The sequence below is a fragment of the Hoplias malabaricus genome, chromosome 5, assembly GCF_029633855.1.
Source record: "Hoplias malabaricus isolate fHopMal1 chromosome 5, fHopMal1.hap1, whole genome shotgun sequence".
NCBI lineage: Eukaryota > Metazoa > Chordata > Actinopteri > Characiformes > Erythrinidae > Hoplias > Hoplias malabaricus.
Window position 1 is genome coordinate 47,726,404 of NC_089804.1, and position 26,824 is coordinate 47,753,227.

A 26,824-nucleotide genomic window follows, 5' to 3' on the forward strand; every position below is an offset into this window, starting at 1 on the left:
GGTGCAGTGACAAAACTGTCACTGAATGACTTTAAAATACAGAAAGAATTCTAGATTCTAGTCAAAAGTACAATGTCTTATCATCATCATTCAGTGCATTAATTCAGCACCTTTAACACTCTGAAAGACTTAATTTACTTCAATGATTAAATTATACAAAAATCGTGGAAAATTCCATGGAGTTTCGATTTTAAATCTTAATTTTTAGTAACATTTAAGAATTATTCTGTATGTAATTTTATATTACAAGAAGAGCAAAAACCAAGACCCATTGATGTGGTATTTAACAGCTTGAACATTTAACCTACAAAGTTTAACCATTTAAATGCTGTGATTATTATTACATGTTATGGATTATTATTCGGTTATTAAGTTATGAGGTGAATGGAGAGTTTAGGAGGTTAACTGACTACAGTAGCTGTGCTTTTTCACTGAATGTTTTGCACTTTAAATGGTTGGGAAACAAACAGGCTGTGTTGTCAAAGCTCTGGTTTGAGGCGCCCTGTGGAGCTCAGAGCCACAATAGCATTAATGATAATAAAGAAGACCCAACAGTATCCTCACAATGAAGGGCAGAATCGGCCCAGTCCACCTGCTCGCTGTCTCCTTTCGGCTTAGGCCCAGGCTGAGGAGAGGAGAGAGCAGGACAGGAGGGGCCTGAGGACAAAGCCTCCTGGAGGAGTGTGTGAATGTGTGTGTGTGTGTGTGTGTGTGCCCCAGGGCCAGTCTGCCTGCAGAGCAGATAGGACACCCCTCAGCTAGCTTCTCAGCACAGCAATTCAGTTACAAACACACACACACACACATAGAGATTTATCCAGCCCAGACTGGATTTGCCAGAGTGTAGGAGAGCCAGGCTGTAGTTTGACTGCATGGAGGGAAATGCCTCAGAGCAGTAGCCCATATTATAGCTAAGCAAAGGGTCACCTGTACAAAAGAGCAGCCTTGAGCAGTGCAGAAGGTGTCAGGAGGTTATCTCCACATTGCAGGGCCATCATCCTCCCCTTATCCACACCAAGACACTTCACACTGCACTCACACAGATTAGTTACTGTTGATGAGTGGGTTTTTTCAGCTCTAAGTGGGATGATCATTTCAGCATAAATATATTTTAAAATAAAATACACGACACACCTCCAAAGAGATATTGGATTTGTCGGATTAGGAGGCCGAGCACAATGTGCTCCTGAGTGACATGAACACGAGAACATCTCACTCACAGACAGCAACATTACATTTTTTAAGGGGGAATATCTGATGCAATGCCACAGTAATTAAAGCAGGAGATAATGCCATTCTCCAGCAGGCAGATGTATTCCAGAGAGCTCCCGTAATCCTGCTCCAAATCCCAACACCCCCGTCTAACCAGCAAATGATGTCAAATAGAAGGCCTATGTGCAAGAAAACAAACACATTTATCTCTGGATATTTAAGACAAACTCTATTCCAGAATATCTGATGCAATTTCTCCTTGCCTTGAGAAACACGGGGGCATCATTAGTGTGGTACCTTCACTGAGAATATAAGGTGGTTGACTAAAACGGGGGCGACATCAGGTAAAATTTGAAATCGTTCAGTTGTTTTAACAGTGGCATCGTAGCACTAGTTTGCTTTACTGTTAAAATGACCCAAGGAAATCTGCTGTGTTTACAAGCATTTCATATGTTGGAGTCCATAAAATCACTCAACATGTGATTGTAAAATATGTTCTAATCTCTATTGTCACCCTGATATATTTGAAATTATAATTAGTGCTTAGAATGAATGAACATTTATATTGTGTGTGTGTGTGTGTGTGTGTGTATAATAATTTAAAGCAATTATGTATTGCTTTGCCACAGATCCCCCAAAAATATGGCTTCACTAGCCTCTGCATTTGTTATGGCCAAAATTGAAACATTGTGGTGGACATGTCTATGTCTGAAATAGACTTTTTACTTTTCTCTTAAACAGTGGAAGAACGGCAAGGACAGGTTGGGTAGCAGACAGGTGCAGGAGGAAGCAGAAAGCCAAAGCTGATGAGCGGATTATAGAAGTAAGACGGTAGTGTTGTTTGTTTCCGCTCTCCAGGGTTTTCTAAACATTTCTGTCTGTCTCAAGAACTTGTTTCCAGGCAATATTGCACTCAGAGATTTAAACCTGAAGTATCAGGGTCATAATAACCAGGTTTCGGTTTGCAAAAATAATCAGATTTTGTACGGGAGAGCTCAAATTGCATGGCAGTTTATAAAATACTGGTTGCATTAACTATGTTGTTGGTCAAGTAAAAGCTTATTTAGTGTGTGTCACATTCTTCACCGAAACCTGCACTCTAGCATGTTCTGAAAATAAAACATTAATAACTGCAGAATTCCCACCACTTCACACGTCTAAATGTAAAGCTCTATATTACCTAACCATGAGGGTATCTGTCCACTTTTACTTCCTGACATTTGATTCAGTCAAGGTGGGCAGTCTGAGAAACAAAACCAGGCCTTCTTCTGAGTGAGGGAACAATGGCCATTTCTGAAATAAACATGATTGCATAAATTCAATTAAAGGTTTTGTCACGGCTGGAGGTAGAGCTGGGTAATTAGCTCGACTGCAGTCTCTCTCTCTCTCTCTCTCTCTCTCTCTCTCTCTCTCTCTCTCTCTGTCTGGATCTACTTCTACAGCCCCCCCACCCTCTTTTCTAGCTCTCTGCCTCTCCTTCTCTCCCCCAGTGGCAGGGAACAGATGACTGAGATGATTTCTTCTCCTGGCTGTGTGTCATTGCGTTAATGGGCCACAGCACATTAATTGAAAGTGAAAAGGGGCATCCGTCAAAAAAAAAAAAAAAAGGTGCAGTGGAACAGGGGATGGGGCAGAGACTGGGGGGGAAGGAGTGTGTGTGTGTGTGTGTGTGTGTGTGTGAGAGAGTGGTGGTGGAGTGTGGAGGGGCACTAAGGGAGCTTTAATTGTTTCAAATTAAGCATGTGATTGACAGTGACAGAAAGTGGGCATTGACAAGCTGGGCCCTGATGAGAACGATTAGCATACAGCCAAACAAGCTGTCAGTTTTAGCAACATGTTTGCTATGGGAAATACTGGGCATATGGCTCTTTTAACCCTTGTAAGGCAAGCTAGACTCCTAACAGACTCTTCTACCGTAACAGATGGATGAGTAAAACTGGGTGGTCCTGCATCTAGTGTTTAAATCATATCTACAAGATTCCACTACTAGTATCACTAGCACATAAACCTCCAGCATAAACCCTTTACATTGTGTGGAGAAATCATGAAGAATGGATGACATTAACTAGTCCCAAATGGCTTTGAGTAGACATTCTTACATTTTTAAGGGGAGTTCTTCCTGAGTTTATACAGGTTTCTGAATCAAATTAGGTGCATATGTATATTAGGTGTATTAAAACTGATTGCCCTTATTGCGCCTAGTCTCAGCTGATATGCAATATTATGTTAGCATAAATGGGTGTAGCTTTACTGCTGTGGGCTCAGTGGGCCAACATCTGACAATATGCTAAGTCTTTGTGAAATAAAAACAAAAAATAGATTGTTATTCGATTTTCTGTATCTGGAACGTATATGCAACTGGATATTTTTATGGTGTATTTAAAAACTTAAATGCTTAAATATTGACAATACTATCCCTTTTATCAGTTACATAATTTTAAAAATCAACAAAATATGCCTTGGCTTAGATTAATTTTTTGTTTTTTTCAACAACTGTATTTTCTCCCAACAAACACACACACACAACAAAATGAAACCTTCGGTTGAATACAGAGTCTCAGCAACAAACCCCAGCTCCTAAATGTCTCTAAGAGCTGCAAGGCCTCTCACTAACCAAAGGTTAATGCATCCTATTGGGCCAATGTGTGGTAGAAGAGTGCAATGCAATCCCATTACTTTCTCCAATATGTTTGCAGCAGTATGGGATGAATTCAGGCATGAGGTACAAACATCCCCCTCTGACCTCTCCTTCTCAGCTGCTTCAGCCTACCTGCATTCACATGGCCGCCTCCACCAAATTAAACGTCTGCTTTAAATAATTTTCAGCTGATAGCGTGGATGAGAGGGCAAGGCACGGTAACTAGGTCCAAGAATAATGCAAGGTGTAGGCAGGAGTAGGCAGAGGTGGGGTGGCTGAGGGAGGAGGGGGAAGCTGGATTGTTTGCTAAAAACAGCAGGCAGCAAGAACAGTGAAGAATGTCAGGTCAAATTGTTCTTGACAGTGTTAATATTGGCACCTCATAGAGATAATTACATGTAAATAAACAGTGAAATAGCTCTCAGCTGGAGACTGAGCGCAAGAGCAGAACAGTTAGTGTCAGCCAGCTGGGGACTCCTGCGCTGCTTAATGTGGGGAGAGGGGGAAAGAGTGTGGGAAGGGAGGGGAGGAGAGAGAGAGAGAGAGGCCTAAAGCCTATTTTAAATCTAAACATGCAGCATTTCAACTTTTCCAAAATTAGGAATGTAACAGAACAAAAATAAAGAGCACAAGGCTTGAGAACAAATTAAGAAGCATTATGTTTTGTAAGATCGTAATATCAATCACACATTCACACCTGTCAGTCTGGCATCTGGAACTAACACAAACCATGCACTCCTAGAAGACACTTGGTGACTTTTGCAGATTCATAACGGATTTCCTGCTGTTGACAAAACAAAACCCTGGTAACTCCCACTAACATGCTTTCACAAACCTCAGAAGCACATTTTATACAGTACTGCTGTAAACCAGGGGGGCAGGAGGTATTTGCGATTGTGATTCATTTTATGATGTTAAATTATGAAACATGGCAATCCACCATTTAATGCAAAGAATCAGTTCAAAAGAACCTTTCATTCATGAATCAAATATTAGTGGCCAGTATTACAAACATCACCTTCCAAAGAGATTCAGTTTCCACACATTTCATTCTGAATGTGATTAAAGCAAAGTACTTAAAACATAAAGACTGTAGATCATACTCTTTAAAAATATATTTAAAATAACTAATACATGCACAAAGTGAAGGACTGCCATGCACGTCTTATAACTTGAGAGTGTTTTGGAGATATGAAGCTGCAAGACTGGCAGTAAAATGTATAAAATAGCTATTAATTACATTTAATATTTGTATAATATCATGTAATATCCACCAGAGAGATGATGTTAACGTGGTAAAATGCTTGCGAATTAGCTATTAAGAGATTCCGCACCTTATTGTCATTAGTGTTTCCCCACACAATTTGCTGTTTTGGTGACCTGTAATCTTTTTCACAGATTTGACATCCAATCACAGCAGGTGTTCTGCGAATCATCCTGGTGTAATTAAAACTTGCTATGCCCGCTCCACGAACTACTCTGGTGCTATTAAAACTCTCAATGCCCAGCCTGCTCTGTAAGCTGGTCTGGTGCCTGACTTTGTACCCAAACCCCACCATATTCTTTAATAACCAATATTTTTATTTAGAAGTGTCTAATAGTCACTTCTACTGTGTGGGACCAGAGTGGAGTCTATGTGTTGGTCTCAGCCTGTCCTTACTTAAATCCTCATCTTCTAGGATTTGCTGAAATTTATATTGGCTGCCTCTGCAAGATAAATGTAAATCGCATTCCCTTATATTTATTATTTATCAGGATGCAACAGCTCACTTTCTGCAGGAAATATCTCTCACCCGCACAAACACCCTTGAATTTAAATAGCGGTTTTATTGTCCGCCGTAGCCTTTCATCTATGCAAGGGGAATAATGTTTCCTCTCTGGGGAGAGAGGAGAGAGGGAGCCAACGACAGTGAGAGGGAAACGAGAGAGGGAGGCCAGAGGACAGACCATTGAGCCAGCATTTAAAAAAAAAAGGCGAGGGGAATATAGAGGAGAGATGGCAGTAGCTCATTGTGAAGAGGTTTGGAGAGGCAGAGAAAGATGGTGATATGGCAGTGCTATGGTGAGTGGACTACAAAACATGCAGTGATTTAAACACGTGCCAGGCTCAAAGTAGAAATGCTGGTCGGGGCTGTTTTTTATTTTTTTTTTTACACACACATCAATCACTATTCAGACAAACTAGCAGCCAGCACACTGAACCACACAATGTGCACTTACCAATATTTTGCTTTTGAATTTCTTTGTCCACATGCACAGATGCATTCTGAAAGTGCTGTTATTGCAGGCACAGCCAGTCAGCTGAAAACCCAGTGCACTATTACTGTTTAATGGCTTAACTTCACAAAAGATTATAGTAATAAAAATTATGACATGTTCAATATTAATACTTAATTATTATGCATTTTTAACAGTTATTTTTGAATACTGCATGTGACAGTATATGTACACATATAAACCCCTCCATAGCACATAGCAGAGTGAGGGGAGAACAGAGGAGTGCCTGCATTCATTTGTAACTGTGTGACCTGAGAAACATACTACCTGTGATTAATACTGAGCATCCAATTCCACTTTGGCAATTACAGAGAGAAAAAGGGTGAGTGTAAGTGTGTGTGTGTGTGTGTGTGTGTGTGTGAGCAAGAAAGAGGGAGAGAGAGAGACAGAAGGAGAAAGGGAGAAGTGAAATAAATTCATGCAGAAAACATTCCGCCAGTGGGTATGATTTAAATTCCCTGATTTTCTTGGCAGCTTCCAAGCAGGTCTCATCTTTTTTTTCCCAAAGCTTCTTACTTTTTAATTCTTGCCAAATTGAAACAGCATCTGTATTTAAGATGAGTTCTAATTAACGAGCATTTTACTCCCCTGCTCTCGGAGTATGGCGAGGGATGTAAATATGTGCATTTATTAAGGCTTTTGAAATTTTTGTCGATGGATGTAAGACAGTGCCAGCTGATGCTGTGCCTAGCGTGGAGCTTAATACGGCAACTCCTAATAATAAAAAAAAATGAGTGAAGAAGGAACTCTCTCATTGACATGCAGGTGCACAGTGTTATGTCAAAAAGCAGGAAAAAAGGAAGGGAGAAAGAGTGAGCCAAAACTCAACCCCCCACTCCCCCCCCCACCACTTCTTTCTACAACTGCAAACCCCCCCCCCAACCCCCACCCCCGCCCACCACCACCTCCTCCAAACCTCGACCCCCCCCCCCATCCCCCAAAAACATTTTCTTTTTTGGCAACCCCCGTGCAGGCTTCTTAAATATAATTCATCCAGTTTAAAGTGAGTGCGGTGCTAATGGGAGAGCAAGCGAGGTTTGAGTCCCCCCTCCCTTATCTCTAGCAGACAGTTGTCAGGAATCACTGGAGAGGCCTGGGCGAGTGTGCGGCGGCTCAGGCGCAGAGGCCTGGGGATATGGATCAAAGGGAGCGCTGGTGAGCACTGCTCTGCCTCTGATCCCCCAGCGCTCAAACCCAGCCTATTCGCTCTCCCTTCCCAACATCAAATGCTAGCCAGAGTTCCTTCATTCCAAAACACAAATCTTCCAACTGCAATGGAAGAACAAAATTACATTCTATTCCACCACACACTCCCCCACCACCAACTCCTCCTTTTCACTTCCATTACCAGTTTATGGACATGTTTGTTGTTCATAATGTTTTTTTTCCCTCTGATGTATTTTTCTGAGTTCTTTTTATCAATGTCTTATCAAAACTTCATAACTCAGTTTTTGTTCATTTCTGTTTTTTAAGCAGCACTTTATTCCAGTATTTCATGAGCAGAAGACATTTTTAAAAATAAATGAATGTAAATTTTAACACCAGTACCAACTGTTCCTAACTTTGGGAACATTTTCTTCACAAATAGATTGATATGGATTATTAAAATAAAATCTTACATTTAATGGAATTTTCCTTCTTGTATAAATTTGCCATTTTAGAAATGATTGTTTGTTATAATGGTGATGTTCTGTAAGCCACCTGCATCCTATCAATATAGTTTTATTGTATAAAACCTGCATCTTGATGTTCTTCATCTTCATAATTAGGAACATATTCTTCATTTCAGAGCACCTGTTTTACAGCTGCACACAGAAAACACCAGATACTAGAGCAAATATCTCTCTCGCTCCTGCACTGAAAAAAACTCTACTTAAGCCATATGTATGTTACTTTATACTATATTACAAGTCAACTGAAAACCATACTGGACTTCACATACATGGGCAAAAAGGAAAATTAAAAATCAGAATATTATTTAAACAGATAATTAACAAATCATTTATTTATAAATGTGTGTATATTGTACTGTACTGTAATATGGTATTACTAAAGAACACACATATATTTGTGTGTGTTACTTTCGTTTGTAATGCTAATACAGGATTTTTATAAAACATTTCTTATAAATGTTCTTACACAGTCATATGTAAAAGTTAGACAACCACTTCTCAGATTACATGTTTTGTAAATGTTCTATTTGAAAATTAAATGTCCACATCATCTACAGACATATATGTGTATTTTTCCCTGCAAAAATTATTTTTATGCACATATCTGTTTGTTTCCTGAACATAACCTTTGACATATTTTTTGCATTTCATAATTTATTTAGTTACATTTTTTGTTTTTTTAATAACAAATAAGCAGTAATTAAACATTAAAATTAGCTACATTTTGCACTCTAAACTGCACAGGAAGTGCCGCCATTCCAAGACTGTAGTAGTGTCAGGCTTTTTTTCCTCTGCAGCCATAGCTCACACTGTGGCAGGCTTAATGGAGATTAGGCTTGGAATGATATTTTGGTGGTCAGCAGGAAACTATTGATACCAGCAGCAACAGTGTGAGTTAAACCATGTTTCTTCAGCGGAGTGGTGAGAAAGTGTCAGACTGGTGAACACTGAGTGTGAACAGAGAGAGCGCACCTGTTTGTACATTGAGCCCAACAGGACTCGGTTACAGCCTGGCAGTCTGCCACTGGAGAGTGTTTACTGTGAATCATTTGATTCCCTTCCATTCCATATTGATAACAAAGTGATCTGTCTTCAGAGGCTGTGGCCCATCTGCAAAGTGGATCTATGAACTATGCTGCTGCTGGAGGTCCTTCAGGATTAGGAGCTCATACTGATATACCACAAGAAAAACCCCATCAGCTGCTTAAAGTGATCATGACAGCGTGCATCAATGATTAATGGGTGAAACTGCCAGTCACACGTGTCATATAAAAACATCTCTCCAAGAGGGGCTCTGGTAAACATATTAAAATCCGTGAGGCACACACGTGAATGAAGAACTCATTCTCGTAAATGACAGAGGATCATTATTACACAGAAGAGAAGCCCTGGGCATGAAGTCATGCTGGAGAATATTTCAAATCTCAAGAACAAAAAAACAAACAGGACATCAAGTAGTTATCTCTCTGTGACTGGGTCTACCCAAGATCACCAATCAAAACACCAACTAATAGCAAATAATCAAGGTGTATATATATATATATATATATATGTGTGTACAGATCAACTTTTTAAAATTTAAAAAAACTATTCAAAAGTGGAATAAATAAAAGTAGAATTAGGAGAGTAATGCAACAAATCAAAATCATGGTTTCTTTTTTACGGGAAGCAAAAAATGCAAACAACTTCTAAGACAGAACTTTAAAATTGTGGGGGGAAAAACTCTCCACATCCCCTTAGAAAATCTCCTAATCAGAACCTAATAATAAATAGTGAAAATTGTTATATTTATTTGAATGCATGTTATGTTTAGATGTATCCAATTCTCTTTTTAATAATAATAATAAATAGACCGCTTGGATTGGTCCCATGTTTTACCTATTGTTTCGAACAGGGTACATTCAATTCTATTCCTCATTGAACTCTAAGAAATACAGAAGGTTGTGGTGGTGCTGAAGATAAAGGAACAGAAAGGATGTGACAGATTATGGAGAAAAGCAGGGCATACAAATACAAGCTTGTATGGGGCAACTATGTGCCCTCTCTACAGCTGAGAAGAACACAGGCGTTTTGGTCTTGTGGGGCTCTGCTGGCTCTTTCATGGACATTGAAGCACAGTGTGATGGTTGGGCTGAACTATGATACTCCTGTCAAAAAGGACATTAATTTTTCCCACAATAAGGCCCTGATGGACTCACCACATGTGCCATGTGGACAAGGGTGAAAGGGTAAAGAGTGGGCCAGCAGGAGGGGGGTCAGGAGGACACACATTCAAAGAATAGAGATGGAGAGGAAACAAATTTAGCATACTGTCCAACATGCACATGGATTGTATTACATTAATAGTAGTGATATAAAACTTAATTCAGATTTGTGCTGTAGAAGTTATTATAGAATGTATTATAACATAACCTCATATCCGTTTTTTTTCCAGTGTTCCAGGAGGAGAAATTTTAATTTTAGGATAACTTTGGACTATTTATATTTGTTTAATTTTGACTTTTAAATGTTTTTTTCTTATTAGTACATTTAATATATACCATTAATGAATATATATGAATGTTATAGGTTGAAATCATAAAGAGACGACCCTTTTTTAATAGAAAAATAAGCCTATCCTCATTGAATGTGGTGTGAATAGGCAGAATAGTAATCCATAGTGTAAAACAGGGGAGGTTATTTTATCTTTTTTCCTTATATGGTGTGAAGAAGGAGTCATTTTCACAGCAGGCAGGGAACAGTCATATTAATAAAAGAAAGCCCGCCATGTTCCTGATATTTATGCAGGTTTGCAGCAAGAGCATTAGGCCTTAAAGCCTTTCCACTATGATTAACAATCAAACATGCTGAGAAATGCCTATGTTATCCCCCAACTCTCCACTACAAGAGAAAATCTCTTTTTTTGTCATCAAATCCCTAATTCTTTCTTCTCCACGGAAAGAGTAATACCAGTTCCCAATCTGCTTTAAGAAAATTTTGGGGGGTGGAGGGGGGGAAATGGCAGTTAAATGTGTGTGAACGAGGGGTAATTGCGGACAAACGCAGCATTGAATTTCATTTTCAACTACTTATACACCATTTCAATCTTATTTTATGCTTGTTAGTCAGATCTTGTTGCTTATGGTGGGCAGAACTGCCCAGTGTTAGTGCGTAATTGCTCCTAATTTACTCTTTACTAGTGACTGTCATCAATATTAGCCATTATACCCACATAGGATTCCACCCCAACCGGAAAGACTCATTTTAAACACTCATTGTTTGGAGAAGAAACAGGGTACAGCATGAAAACTCTTCTTTTCCAGAGCTAAACCAACTCACAAAGGCTGATTTCAGATATTTCATCATTTATACAGAACACATGGGATTTAAAGCAGGGTTATAATGGAGTATTGGTACACTGTTAGAAAAACTATGTCACTGTGGTAGTACCCACATTTCTGTACCTTGAGTTAGGGAACATAATTGTACCATATTCTATTTTAATTTTAGACTTTAAAACTGTGTTGATTTCATATGCCCCATTTCATCTCCAGGTCTTATGTTGTTTTATTTTACACCATTCTATTAAACATTGCAAATATTCACCTCTAAAGCTAGAGAAGAGAATATAAATGTACATTTAGGGAACAAAACTGGACTCTAAAGCCACTGTTGTATGTACATTTACAATGTTTGTACCTTTAGTGATCAATAATGTACCTCTACCATACATTTTTTCTGAGAATGTTTTGGATTCATAAACAGACATTGCCCTACATTTATTTCCAGTCAAAATTGCCATTATATTTCAGGAGAGGATATTTCTAATGTGATAACTTGCATTTAGCTATTTACAAAACTAGAGTTCCAAATGTATTCATAAATAAATAGACCATAATTCTTTCTTGTTTTAACTCCTTTTTCTCTTAATTGCACCAAGGGGGAGGGGTGGCTGTAACCCAATTTCGTTGTATAAGTAAAATGTACAATGACAATAAAGGTTTCATCATCATCTATGCAGGATGTGGCACACCTATAAAACTGCTGGTGTTCGCAGAAGGACCAGCCAAAGCTATGACCTCAATATCATTGAATATTTTGACCTCATGATAACCAACAAATTCAAAAATCTTTAAAGATTGATTTTGTAGGTCCCTACAGAATTCATCAAAAAAACTGAAAACAAGACTCTCAACTCTCAGCTGTAAAATATGTGGATATTATATTTAGTTGTGGAGGATTCTGTGTTATCATCTGTCAGATATGTTTTTATATTTAAATTATATGTATTAGTGATTCAGTCATGATTCAGCCATTCTGACCATTAAGACAATGAAGGGTGGTATCTGAGTTTTGTACAGTAACTAATATCACAAATCACATTGTCAGTGTATGGACACAAACCCTGACAACAGGCTCGAGCTACAGGCCTAAAAAATGTTAAAGACAGCCACACAGCAATTGCCAACTACTGATTAGTTTGTTACACTTAATTAAAGCATCTTGACTTTCTTAAACCTACATTAACTGTAGAAAATTAGTTGCAGACAATTAGATGAATAGGCTAATTAGTTTAGTGTGATTATTTCTTTTCTCTGTGAGCCACAGCACTAACTGGTTCTTTCCCCTGCTTTCATTATGGAGTGCAGGATTTGTTCTCTGCAGGGTATCCATTATTGTCTCAAACTCAAGCTCTAATGTCTTTTGAATCTAACTATTATTACTTGTTTTAATTAGGAGAGTGTGTGAAACAGAGGAATATTAATTACAAAACATTATCTTCAAAACACCTCAGTGGCACAAGAGGATATCCACTATTTAAAGACAAATTCTTTAAAAAAAGAACTTCTAAGTCTGCTTCACACCCAGGAGACGCACTTAATCATGGAGCAGACATGGCAGCAAACAAAGCACATGCCCTTTTATCTGCAGAGAGGTCTCGTAATTCCACTTGAGAGACTCCTTGACGTCTAGCTATAGAGGGGAATATTTACACACTTTGGTCAATGACCCTTACTAACCTGTGGAGAGAGGCCATTGTTGACGGGGTTCATGGGGTTGCTGGATGTGGACTGGCTCATGAAGGTGTCAGTATAGCTGGAGAAGCTGTGGCGGTTGGATGAGAGGCCGTAGGCGGTGCTGCTGTCGCTGGAGAGTCCTCCCTGGTGCATGGTGGAGGGGGGCAGGGGCTGTGGCCGGTGCACTGTGCTACTGCCATCTGCAGAGAACAATTACTGTTATTAATGTGGCCATGGGTGCATGTGGGTAGATCAAGTGTATTCTTACAATATCAGTAAGCTGCTATACTTGTTACAAAGTAATAAAACAACATTTTATTTTTTTTTTGTTCAACTCTTACTATTTTTTTTATTTTAGCACAAGTAAATAAGGATATAATCCCCTCTTACTTAGATGTAATTAATTGGTAAGAGTTTTTAGTAAAGGAATATAGTAAATTCCTGGAGTAAACTATGACACCTTCACATTAAGGGTGAATAATTTGTGAGAATGGAGCAGAAACAGAAGTACCCTGTGATAGTGTGGTAGAAGGGTAGGTGGGCTCAGGGAGTTGATATGTGGGTAGAGTGGGCATGCCTGTTGCTGGGAAGCCTCCAGGTAACAGGTGGTTGAATGCTGCAAGCTGGTTGGCTCCAGCTTGTTTGCGCCACCTGGCTCGTCGATTGCTAAACCAAACCTGCGGGAGAAAACAGGAATTGCATATTTGCAGTTTTACAAAGAATAAAGTTCAGTTAATGACATAGAGGAAGTGGAAAAAATTGTACAGATATGCACAGAAAACATGTAATTTCTGATACCATGAGGAATGACATCAAAGACATCAACTTAAATTATATTTCACACTATGTATTACTCATAAGTATAAAATAGTATTTGTAAACGCAACAATCAAACAAATGGAATAAAAACTGAAAGCAAGTGGCCCAAGGAGCAACATTATCATGGCTTTATGTGTCATTGTATTGTGATCCATTTAAAAACCAGAGGCCAGCCAGTAACCTGCTGTATCAGGCTGGGGCCCAGGCCCTGCCCCAGTGTATGCAAAAGAGTGAATGACATTGATCTATGTCTCTGAGGAGCCATTCTTCAGACTTTAATACACTGGCAGTGCAGTTAATCTACTGTTGTTTTTCAAATGGGCTCGGCCATTGTGAGAGGCAGTGAAAGAGGGGGACAATGGCCCCTCGGTGAATCAGGACACAAAAAGAGGGCGTCCCTTTTAAACAGCTCCTCCAGAATGACGCTTTCAGCCAGGGCATTGATCAAGGGGGCTAGAGCAGGCATACTGTATGAGCACACACTCTTTCTCTGTCCCCTTCAGCCCCTTTGGCTCCTCGTGGAGCTTTGTACACAAAATAATTGAGTGAAAGACTTCTTTTTTTTTTTTCTTTTTTTTTACATAGAATTCTATGTACATTCCTTGCCCCCTTATATTAAGTCTTGTGGGAGTAACAAAAGAAGACACTGGGCAAACACTTACATAGGTAGTTTTGGCAAATATTTACCAAAGAAATAGTATCGATATGTAAAATGTGAAAATGGGATGCTCTCACTGGTAAATCAATTCACTTTTCTGCATTTCTAATCTGAACTGATTCAATAGGTAGAGGGAGAGGACGATTGAGCCGTAACATACATCAGCCTAAAGGCAAAGAAACACCCATCTCTGTAGCCATAAATTACCTCTGTTAACTCACCAGGAGGCTAATTAATGGTTATTACTTGTGGTTAGGAATTACCAGCATGTAGTAAAGGCCATAAACACATCGCCGGAGAAGCTCTAGACATCATCAAAAGATTTTTGGTCTTCAACTTACATTTATTAAATGTTAAATCACCATCTTTCTAAGCCTCCCTTTAAATATTGGCCACCTCCAGCAAAGCATTGTTCCCTCTGCCGGCAACACTAAGACCCTTACACAAAGCGAGTAGTCCCACTTACATGAGTTCCACTTACTATACATGTAGTAGGTGAGGATGGGCCTCGGTATTAGCAAGATGTGGGAAATAGCCCCGGGCATTAGGACGTGCATATCTCAGTGTAAGAGGCTAGAGTGACTGTGCCGGCACTCAGTGGTCCTCATAAGAAGCTTGGTGGCAGTAGGCCTTGCTCAGTGCTCCACTCTGCAACCTGGTGACAAAGGCACCTTGAGCAGGGATTTTCTCTCTCTTCTGCTCCCTCTAATACCCCCTCTCTTCATTTGCTTGCCAGAGGAGGCACATGTAGCACTCCACACAGCTGAGACGGCAAGTGGGGCTTTGGAAGTCATTTTATATTTCTCTAAAGAGTTCCCCTAACTAGCCGCTGTCTGACAAGCACTTGGTGCACATGGGAGAAGGTGCGAAAAGCCATGCTGAAATTGCAATATGCTTCCACAGTTCATCTGAAATTAACACTCAGTATGCTAAGGCCATTTCTAAGTAAGCAAACTGCACATCGACACAAGTTAGTCTCAGTACAGTAATGGGGATGAGAGCAAGTTTCGAGGGCAAAGCTGAAAATGCAAGCTCAGAGAAGAGATAGCTGTGTTAATTAATAATTAAAAACCTCTCCTTACAACATGTTCTAAAAGGAGGCTTATTTCTACTCCAGATCAAAGATATCTGAATTGGAAAAAAGATAACAAATATTACAGTCATGTCAAAAAAATATAACCAACAAATGCACCAACAAGCATCTGCCAAAACATTAAAATGACTCCCTTGTTTCTACACTCATTGTGCATGTTATTAGCTCCACAGACCATTAAGATACACCGTTTAGATTTACAATAACATATTGTAGTCCGTCTTTTGCTCAGCATATTTTAGCCACCTCCCACCATGTTGTTTAATTGTCAGGGCCACCACAGAGCCGGGATTATTTGGCAGGTGGTTCATTCTCAGCACTGTAGTGACAAAGATGTTATGGTTGTGGCTTCTGTCTCTCACTTTGCATCTACACTTTGGATGAGCAAATCAGTTGTGTCTAATCCAGAGGCCAGTGAGTGGCTCCAGCAGCACAGCTGTGTCTGTCACACTTACCAACCAGTTCAACACACACTAAACTAAAACTGTGGCAGTGTCAGTGCAGTGCAGAAAATGATCACTCAAATAATACCTGCTCTGTGTTGGTCCTGACTACTGAAAAATAGGATGATTGGCGGTCAGTGCCTGCAGAACAACACATGTACTACAATCTGTGATTTTAGAACTGTGAAGTGAGCCTAAATGGTTAGTGAAGTGGACAATGAATGTAGAAATGAGTTAGAAATAGTAATGCAGTCACTGATTGGTGTATAATTAAATCGGGTATTTAATTTGTTAATGCTTTGTCTGTACCACAGCTTCCATTCTACTCAAGAAGTCTTAACACATAACCAGTGATGATGAGCCTGGGGTCTAAGGTGGCTCAGAGAACACAAGAATGATATTTGTTTAGATTTGAATTTTATGTCTATTCAATTTTCTCTTTCTACACATTCTTTCAGACCCATAGTGTATTCAGAAACAAGAACAACAACAACAAAAATCATACTACTTTTCTCCTGAAAGCAAGCATAAAAGACTTGGCATATCTGGCCTGTGATATTGAGACAGTAGAAGTGGAAAAATTCAATATACCCTCAATCGGTTGGCCACGTAAAGTGAAGTAAGAAAAAGATGAGGGAGAAAGCAAAATGGAAGACAAATCTGATTGTTCTGTGCTTTTCCACCTGAGAGATGACAGTCGAGGCCAGCTGAGGTACGCTGCAGCACCCAACACTCATCCAGTATCAATCAGCTAGGTCGCTCTGTCAATTCCGCCAACATTTTCTCTCTCTAGCTCTCTCTCTCTCTCTTTCTCAGCAACTAGACAGGGCCTATATGTCTTCCTAGTATTACTGTGCATGGGTGGAGGTTAGTGGGCAGTGGGCACGCAGAAGGTTGAGGAGTAAAACCTGGCTAACGTGATTGAATTTCACAGCAAAAAAGTAGAACATAGCAGTGGCTGAGAGGCGTAAAAAAGCCCCACATCAATCTTTGTGGCTGTGTGTTGAGGGCTCACAGACTGCCAGTCACTGGCCACTGCCGTGGTAATGTTAGGGGTAGGGCAAAAATAAATCCACAAGGGTGTGAGGTCATAGTGTGGTAGAAGATAGTAAAAACAGGCCCCTCTCAAGGAATGTCTTCTGCAAAACTGATTTTACTGCATCCATATGGATATGGATCCATATGGCATACGGATGGATTTAGTATGGGTGCAATCTCACACACACACACAGAGTCATGCCTCACCATTTATGTAAGGCTTTCTTTTGTCGGATGTTCCCATTCTGCCTGTCTTGTTAGGATCAAGCTGAGGACTATTGGTTCCAGATTTTTCTGGGATCAATCGAGTCTCATGCGATATGATTCCCCAACAGGGGAGCTGACACTCATGGCCTGGATGTCTTGTATCCAGACCGGATCAAAGAGTGTCAGAGCAGACGGGAAGTGAAGGCAGCACTGTGTCTGTCAGTGTGGAACATGTGGAACACTTAAGTTCCCTGATCTAACTTTTTGCCTGTTTTTCAAATGTACATATTCCTCCATTTTTCTTACACACTGATAAGAGTGATGCATCTGAAGAGTGAATGTACCTGACTCAGTAATAACCCTTAAAACATTTTAACATGAATGATACAGTTATCTCTTTTAGTTTATTAACTTTTGGCTGTAAATTGAACACATTTTGCTTATACTGAAATTAACTTAATATACTTGAATTTAACGCTAGGTTTGATGCTAGAATTTTAAATAGAAATGTTTAATTCTGGAGAAGTTGTCAAGGTAGGATTGTTGTGATAGGGACCACTGATATATGAAGCATGTTAAATCTCAAAAAAACGACCTCACAATGATTATATTAAATATTTATAAATACATTGCCTGATGTCTGAGACATTTTTGGTCCAAAATTCAGCCTTGGCGCTAAAATATACTTCTTTAAATAAATAAACAAATAAAAGCATTAGCCAAAGAAAATGTACTTATTTTCATTATTATCACTATTTTACCCTATTAATATTACACAAGATCTCATGTCCAGATTGTTTGTTATATTTGAAGTGTAGACATTACACTTGTCACTTTTTGCGCTTTGGCAGAAAGCAGTTAGAAAGCCTTTAATTTCTATGTCTTTGCGCTTTGGCAGAAAGCAGTTAGAAAGCCTTTAATTTCTATGTCTTTGCGCTTTGGCAGAAAGCAGTTAGAAAGCCTTTAATTTCTATGTCTTTGCGCTTCTTCACCCCATGTCTCTCTGACATGTTTTGATTGATGGGGAACTCTCCACACTGTCACCACAGTTGACCAAATACATAATTTTTCATTCCTGAACAGTCACTGCTCACAAAATTCAGCTTAAATCTTCATGTGCCGGTAACAGCGCAGTCATGTTTCTAGAGCAATGAAGGAGAAGACAGGTTGAATGACCTGGAAGCACTTAGCTCTGTGGTTAGTCAGATATGGATCACTTCCCATCATTTGTCCCGTGGGGCTGGAGTGCAGCTGTAGCACCAGAGAGAGTAATTACTCAATCACAGTGGCTGATGAGGAGGAGATAAGCAAACATAAGCTAGTGCTCAGTACTACTAATATACTCTCTTGCCCGATCACCGCCACCCCTCCACCCCCTTACTCTCTCTCTTTTTCTCTGACATCTGGATACTGTGTCAGCGCAGCTGTGCTCAAGTGGGTTGACATTCAGGCCGCGGGGTCTGCCAAAAGCTAAGAGGGTCAGACACCTTCCCCACCACAAAAGCAATGACCCCAGTAGACTGGCATGTCCATTTGAGCCTAAGCTGGAGAAGGAGAGGAAGCACAAACCACTGTCAATAGCACAGTTTCCCAACAACAAAATTAGTTACTGGGTTACCATAGAGATCAAAACAAGGAAATGCTGGAAAATCCTATGCAACACTTGAATACCTGGTGTCAGATTATACCATTGATTTTTTACATTTGTGAATTTAAGTTAAAACCTCTACAGGGGAAAAATAAATATATATTTTTTTCTGCTGTGCTACAATCTCTACTTAAAGAACACAGACCAACTGCATGTTTCATTACAAAGGAAGCCTAACTGGCCATGCTTAAATGAATGAATTGCAGTGCAGTGTGTGAAACAGTAAATTAAAGTCACTGCATTCATATTCGTAGATATTCCTTTCTAAATGTGTCATTAGTGTCATTGATGTGTCACATATTATGATATTAAATGCTTTGATACAGAATCGTAAAAAACATATAATGACGTTCTTTGTTTAATGGCTCTGATAGTGTCATCCACTTTATAACCCAAATGTACCACAAAAGCTGTTAAGGACATGCTACAAAACAAAACTGCAACTATGATTAAATCAACAGCTTCCCCATGATATTATTTAGCTGGAGCGCATTCAAATCAAGTCAGTAAGGGCAAGCCCTTCAGCAGTAACGTTTGCCCACTTGTCTAATTTGCATCAGTTGCAGCGAAATTCACAAAAGGGCCAAATGCCCCATGGGGAGCTTTTCAATGCTGGGGTATTTGGGCTGAGGCTGTAGTGTGGCAGGGTCTGTAACACTGCTAAATGAAGCTCTCTCTGCTAAACAGATCAACTCACACTGTGATTACTGACTTCTGTGGTGATCCAGCAGTGTCGTCACAATCACAAGAACTTTCATGGAGTCGACTTTCCACATATATATTATTATTATTATTTAATTCTGCTTTGGACTGAAAAAGTTCCTCCAAGTTCCTTTCTTTCTTCCAACCCAAGTGGAATCAAGAGTACTATGAGTAAGCGACCAGACCCAGGAAGTTCGAGTGAAAGTTGGCTGAAACCTAATTTAGTCTGAAAAATAAAAGGGGACTGAGGAGCGAAAGGGACAGCTGCAGTTTATTGCGGAATTTGGTAATTGTGACAGTCTGCCTTTTTTTTTGGTACTGTACTTCTAACATCAGACACTCTGAAATAAAATCCCTTTAAGAAAACAGCCTGGCTGATCATGGGAAATAGTGTACCATCCAATAAATGTGCCCACTTAACCATAAAATGCAGTAGCTTATATGTAATGTCCAACCCTGTCTCAATCTAAAGATTTCCAAACAGAAATACAGAGGTGTCAAGGAAGGGAAGCCACACAGCTGATGTTTTTTTTTTTTCATCATTTTTTCCACAAGCTTTTGATTGATTAACGTTGCTTGTGGAGAAGGGCTTCCCAGGAGAGTGTGAGGGATCCTCTCTGATATGCAGCAAATTTTACAAGAAGCAGCGGTGGGCTTGAAAGTGGTGGGAAGAAAAGATCCCGGCCAAAAGCTGGAGTGAGAAATCCATCAGGAATGCACTCCTGCTCATTTCATCCCCCTCCCCTCACCCACCACAGCTGTTGCTATAACTCTACTGTAGTTCCCCCACCACTTGCTCTCCATGTAGCCGGGGAACTGTCAAACACAACTGGAGAGAGAGGAGGGTCATAGCACAGCTGAGATTTAACAGAGGTCAATCAAGTGGAGGTAAATGTTTCAGTCTTGTCATTAATGTGTATTGTTAGACGTGCACAAAATGGCAGAGTTGTGATCAAAGTCATCACACTGACTTACAAAGAAACAAAAAAAATCAAGGACACTGCTTTCAACACTTCTTTTCTCCTTTTTTAGTGTTTCTTATTCTGTAGTTAAATGAACCGCTGTTTAACATGAGCCTCTAAACGTAGTGAAAAGAGCAGTAGATTGTGTAAGACCAAGTTAAGAGAAAAGGGGAGGCTTTATTAGATGCCTTCTCATGTTTCTGCTTTCTGAAGTAAGACTGAAATAAAATAAAAAAACACTTTGAGACGAATATATACATTGTACCCAGTGTCATACTGAGAACTGAAGCTATGAATATCTAGTGACCTTTGCACATAGAGAAGAGATCTTACTGTTCTCTCATTGTTACAATCCAAAGTTCCCATAATTACCCATTTTAAAAAGATTCCACTAACTAAAATAATATATTTATTTTATTATTTTCATTTATTAATTGCATCATTTATAAAATACAAATAAATCACTCTGGACCTACATTCTATTCTTACAAAATCACTGTTGAATCCAAACTGGCACAGTGAAGTGAAGCTGTAAAGCAGTTGCTCACCTGTACACGGGCCTCTGTCAGTTTGGTCCTCTGGGCCAGCTCCTCGCGAGTGTAGATGTCGGGGTAGTGTGTCCTTTCAAAGGCCTTCTCCAGTTCCTCCAGTTGTTCAGCAGTGAAGGTTGTGCGGCTGCGTCTCTGCTTCCTCTTCAGTGGCAAATCCGGCTCAGAGTCCACATCCGAGCCCTCGTCCACACGACCCCCTGTTACGACCACAAACAACAAATGAAGACATGCTTTGTTTATGACATAGTTTTATCTCTAACAATAGGCAAAGATATGGACAACAAAATCAAGCCTCTAGATATCTACTTCTCTTGTTCTTAGCGATGCAATGTGTATGACATCATTTATATGACAGTATGTTTACAGAAATTTGGGACATGTGTAAAATGAAATACAAACAAAAATCTCAGACTTTTAATTCACCCGAGCCTTTATTTAATAGACAAATTTAAAAAGAAAATATCTCCCATGTTTTCACTGACCAGCTTGATTGTGTTTTGAAAACATAAGTTTAGAATTAAATGCCTGCAACACACTCCAAAAAAAATGGGATGGGGAAAAACAAGAGTGAAATGGTTGTAGATAATTCTTGTCCTTTGCAAGCAAAAATAGGTTGATGCTCATAACTTTATGTGAAAATTAAATACTGCAGGAGAAACAGTCATGCTAATGTTATGGACATAGCCACATGCTAGGGGCTAGTCCATGTTTCTGTTTGTTTTGGGGAAAACAGACATTAGATTCTACAGTGTCAGAAACTTTGTCACTGTGCTGGTATCTTTTGCTGTCTCTGTGGTGGTACTCTCAAGGGTACATATTAGTACCTTTAATTAGGAAACATAATTGTACCTTACTGTCTTATAACTGTAGATTTTAAAGTCGTCTTGATTTCATACACCCCATTTTATCTCTTGGACTTTTATTATGTGTTTTTATTTGACACAATTCTATAATGAAAACTTACAAATATTCACCTCTCCTTCTGGAGAAGAGAATGTAATATACCTTTACATTAAATTTACTCTGTTTGTACCTTTAGTGACCAATAATGTACCTCTACTGTACATTTTTTTCTGAGAGCGTACAAGGTGAAAATCCATTACCAATAAAAATGGGAAAAAACAGCATCTGTGAGGGCATAGGGGTGTGTCAGTGTGCACGGCATGTGTTTTCTGCAAATGTGAATGTCCCATTGATGCTGGGGCTTATACTGGTATTTTGGAGAGACATATGCTGCAATCAAGTCATCTTTTCAAGGTGGTGAACATTTTGTTTTGTGTGTGTTGCATGCATCAGTTTCTAAATTTGTGTAAATTTGACAAACATAATTAAGTTAATCTTTGAAAACAAGAACTATAATTTCTTTGTTCTTTTTTCTGCTAAATAAAAGTTCATGTGAATGGAAATGGGGTTTGTAAAACAAAACTTTTGCGCAAAAACTACTGATACATTTCGTGAAATGGTACAGGTTTTTATTACAACAAAGTGTATCTTTTTCAAACATTCATCAAAAATTTAACCCAATAAAAGAGCAGTCAATAGTGTATTCTATTCCCTTAAAATAAATATACTACAAGTGTCTTTGTGACTAACTAGCCACTGATAGCTAAGAGTAACTAACTTAGCACGCTGGCTAACATGTTCCTGTCAAGTTTACCACCAACACATTCATACTGACACAATAAGCACACAGATTCATTTAATCATGCAAGTTCATAGCTATTTTAATTAGCTGCTTTAATCAGTATATTTAGATATTTGGATAATAAAATGTCCACAGTGTAGATTAGAGCATTATCAATGTTCATAAAAGCTCATGGTATTTAGTGGAGAAACATATACATTTTGGGATATTTATTGTTTACCACAGGGTTCAATAGTGTCAGCTTAAAAAAAAAAGCTATTAATATGTCCTGTCCCCTCCGAGTGACTGTCTGTGAGGAGTTTGGTGTGTTCTCCCCGTGTCGGCGTGGGTTTCCTCCGGGTGCTCCGATTTCCTCCCACAGTCCAAAAACACATGTTGGTAGGTGGATTGGCGACTCAAAAGTGTCAGTAGGTGTGAGTGTGTGAGTGAATTTGTGTGTGTCTGTGTTGCCCTGTGAAGGACTGGCGCCCCCTCCAGGGTGTATTCCTGCCTTGAGCTCCAAAGATTCCAGGTAGGCTCTGGACCCACCACGACCCTGAATTGGATAAGCGGTTACAGATAATGAATAAATGAATGTCCTGTCCCTAAATACAGAATGAAGGCATGACTTCAGAGGTCTACAAAGCAAACAGCTGTTAGATACATTAACCCTGTTGTTCCAATGCAAATTAAAGAAGCAAATATATTTGGGATTAAGCACAAACAATGAGTAACTGATGTTTGGTGAAATCATATCTCTAGCTACTGAAAATCAAACTGGCACTGCCATGTAACAGCCACTCAGACAAATTTCTTAGGAGTCAGCCTTGATGAAGGGTTGTATATTATAATAAATCATTTTCCCATGAGCGTTTTTAAAGTAGTGGGGGGGTGCTGGAAAAGTAAGGGGGAGGATGGACGACAAGGAAACCGAAATGATAATAGCGTCATGTGGCTCTCAAGCAAATATTATTGCAACGCGTAGTTATTTATAAGAAAGAGGCTTTTTGTAAATGCAATCCTGCATGTGTACACATCCCAACTGGCCCTGAGGCCATGATGGAGTGGTGGGGGGAGTTAATCTTAGCAGACCACCTTAGAGATCCATGTAGCACTATTCTTCTGCAAAGAGCCCAGGGCACTGAAACAAAACTGGCACTGCCTAAATATTTGCAGTACAGTATTGTGTTTGTTTCATTAAACCGGTCACACAATATGTCCTCACTGCTTTTAAAAAACTGACAGCAGATTATCTGTCAAACACAGCTATCCATGTCAATTACAGATAACGCTCCATCGCTGTTCGGTAGCTTGTTGGAGGAACGCTTTCAAATGCCGGCGAGAATGAAACCAAATCAGTGAACTGATAGAAACAAGACGAGTGTGGGTGGTAATTCTGGGATGGGTTGAGTACACAGGAAATTACAAATTAGCATATTATTCATATGTGTGACAATAGCAGCATCTGAAAGTCTTTATTTGTTTAATCTTTATTGACTTCAGCTACAAGTCCAAGCATTTATTAGCATAATGTTTTTTTCAAAATGCTCGACAGGTTTTGAGAACAATAATACAGGCAAATGCTCTGGTGACAGAGCACACTCCTGTTGTCCATAAAATAAAGGGACAGCTCCACCAGAGGCTGACAGAGAAAAGATCAATCTACTTTCTCTCCATTCTTTAGGGCACACAAGGAGCTTCAGACCATCCCACAGAAGATGGAAAAGGTCTTAGAGCCCATCTTTATCATTTCATTTGAGTGTATTCCTTATTTATTTCCAGTTTGGGCAGCACTGGGCTGATCCTCTGAAAATCCCCCTGGCAGCATCAGGGGCCCAGTGCTGCAGACGCAGGCCTTAATCCAGGCCATGACTCTCCCCCACCCACACACCCACCAAATTTAAGCCATTCCACATTAGGGACGGCTGAACACTGGCTCCTCATTGGCCAGCAGCAGTTGGGGCTTCCCGGGTTGCCTCTTCTGAGGGGGGTTGAGTTGATTATGGAGGAGAGAAGTGGGCCCTGAGCTGCTCCACTGCAAGAAGGCTGACCTGCATTACTCTCACATCTCTGCTATGTTCTGTTTGGCCCTGGGTCTAGGTCTCATCCCCTACCTTCTCTCTCTCTCTCTCTCTCTCTCAGCCCAGAAGCTGTAAGTGACACGCCTCTACTTTAATGATGGTTATTATTTTTGCCGCTCTTTGTGCTGTCGTTTGGCGTGGAAATGCCCAGCAGGAGAAGGGTTCGGTGGAGGGCTAGATTAGGGTTTAAAGGAGCCATCTGCCCATAAGCTTCAGGCAAAATGATTGTGCACAATGATACAGTTTAATTAATCTGGTACAGGAACGGATGACTCTGACCTTGCCTGACACTTCCTGCTCAGCAGCAATGAGCTGGATGGGACTGCAGAAAGCAGGAGCCCTATTCAAACAAGGCCAGTGAAACAGTTGACACTGTTTATAATATGACCTCTGCACATTTAAAGGTAAACCCAAGGGTGAATTTAAAAAATCGTTGAAAAGTTGCTTCTCGTTTGATGTAATTGAAGCAACCTATCAGTACAAAATGAACTGACTTTTCCAGCTGAGTGCAACGCGAGAGGGATTTATGAGGTTTTTGAGGGATGTGATGACACCGTTTCCTGTTCTGATTCTGAATCTGTGCTGCCGTAGGGGACAGCAGAGACGTGAGAGTAAGCTTCAGAGAAATACTTGGAGAGTTGTTGGAGAAATACTGAAAGAAATAAACAGTGTTGAGTTCAGGGGGAACAGCTCCAGTGCTGGAGGGTCAGAGTGGGGTACAGTTAATATTCTCCTTGGTTTAATCTTTCATCTAATTTACGAGGCTTTGTTGATAAAGATACAGCTTAGAATATGAAAAAGTATGTACTGCAGACCTTTGTATCCTAATACAAATTGACATTGTGACGGCTCTTGTTTTCATAGTTTGTCATTTGGATACTAATTTGGCAAGTTTGATTTCTTGCAGAAGTAATTTAATGCTTCCTTCTAATAGCTTCTCATGTTAAATATTTCATTCAAAGGACTGGTGTTTCTTAGGTTTAATTTTACTCCAAAACTCTTTTTTTTTTAAATGAGAGTTTGTCTTCACTACATCACAATGACGAATAAAAAAAACCCAGATTCTGAAACCCCTTATGTTCTAATGTTGGTTTGTATGTTTTAGGTTCAAAACATATGTGGAAATAGGGCAAGAAAAAAGTTTCAAACGCTGCCTAAATAAAAGCACAACAATGAGGGAGACGTCAAAGTGGCTCCGACTTCAGGCCAGCGCCGCAGTTTAATTAAACAAGGAATTACGGGATTACACACAGACTCTCATTACAGGCCACTTGAGGAGTCTTCTGGTGGCTGTCTTTTTGTCTCCCAGAGCTCACGCTCCACAGTTCTCAACGGATTACATGTGGCCGTAGGACATGAGGCCGCATTAATTAAATCAATTCCTCTGCCTTTTCTTTTTACAAAGATGCCTTTTCCCCAATGTATCCCCCTCCTCCCAAACAGCGAGGTAAAAATAAACTCATATATAAACAGTGGGACCCCATACATGGGCTGCATATTCCTTTGTTGATTTTAGGGGAGATTGTGTCAAAGCGATTTGCCTTTAACTTGCCATGACAACACTTGAGGCCAGCGCAGTGGTCTATAGATCACTTTCCAAAAGGCACCTCCGAAACCTAGGGGTGGCTGGGAGCTTTCATTTCAGAGACAGCATGGAATTTATTTGTTCTCTTCTACATGCTGCTGGATTTAAAACGAGGAGAGCAAATCCACCAATATCCAGCTTTGCTTTGCATCACCAACCCACATGGTTATCTGGGCAGATTTGGTCCGAGTCAGAGATTGGTCTTCTTAACGTTTGTGATCACCATGCCTCAACTTCCCTCTATCTCTTCCTCTCTCATTTTTAAAAACCCTCCTCACACAACGGAATAAATAACAAAAAAAAAAACAAACTAGAGAGACAATTCTAAGCAATGCAATTTGGAGAAGCCAGAAGCTTGGAGAAGAGCACACGCATGACTGATGAGTATGTATACTGCCACATCTCATTCTGCCCTGGTCACAACAATTACAATGTCATTTAGCTGCCATATCACAGTACATGAGGAGCACCTCGGCCGGGCCTGTGCCGCCCGATAAAAAGAGAATAAGTTTGACATCACGCTCCTGCTGAAGGTCAGAGACACTCTCTCTCTCTGTGATTGTCTCTCTCTCTCTGTCTCTCTCTCTCTGTCTCTCTCTCTCTCTCTCTCTCAGTA

General features: G+C 39.9%; 1 protein-coding gene across 3 annotated transcripts in view; it reads right to left on the bottom strand.

Moving 5' to 3' along the window:
- pax7b (paired box 7b) overlaps positions 1–26,824 on the bottom strand; it is a 59,494-nt gene that overhangs the window by 11,763 nt on the left and 20,907 nt on the right. For all 3 annotated transcript variants that reach the window (XM_066670687.1, XM_066670685.1, XM_066670688.1), the window contains exons 5-7: positions 20,916–21,115; positions 13,309–13,474; positions 12,801–12,997 (exon numbers count right to left, since the gene is read on the bottom strand). In XM_066670687.1, coding sequence (XP_066526784.1) covers positions 12,801–12,997; positions 13,309–13,474; positions 20,916–21,115 — 563 coding nt within the window. The remainder of the gene's footprint in view (positions 1–12,800; positions 12,998–13,308; positions 13,475–20,915; positions 21,116–26,824) is intronic.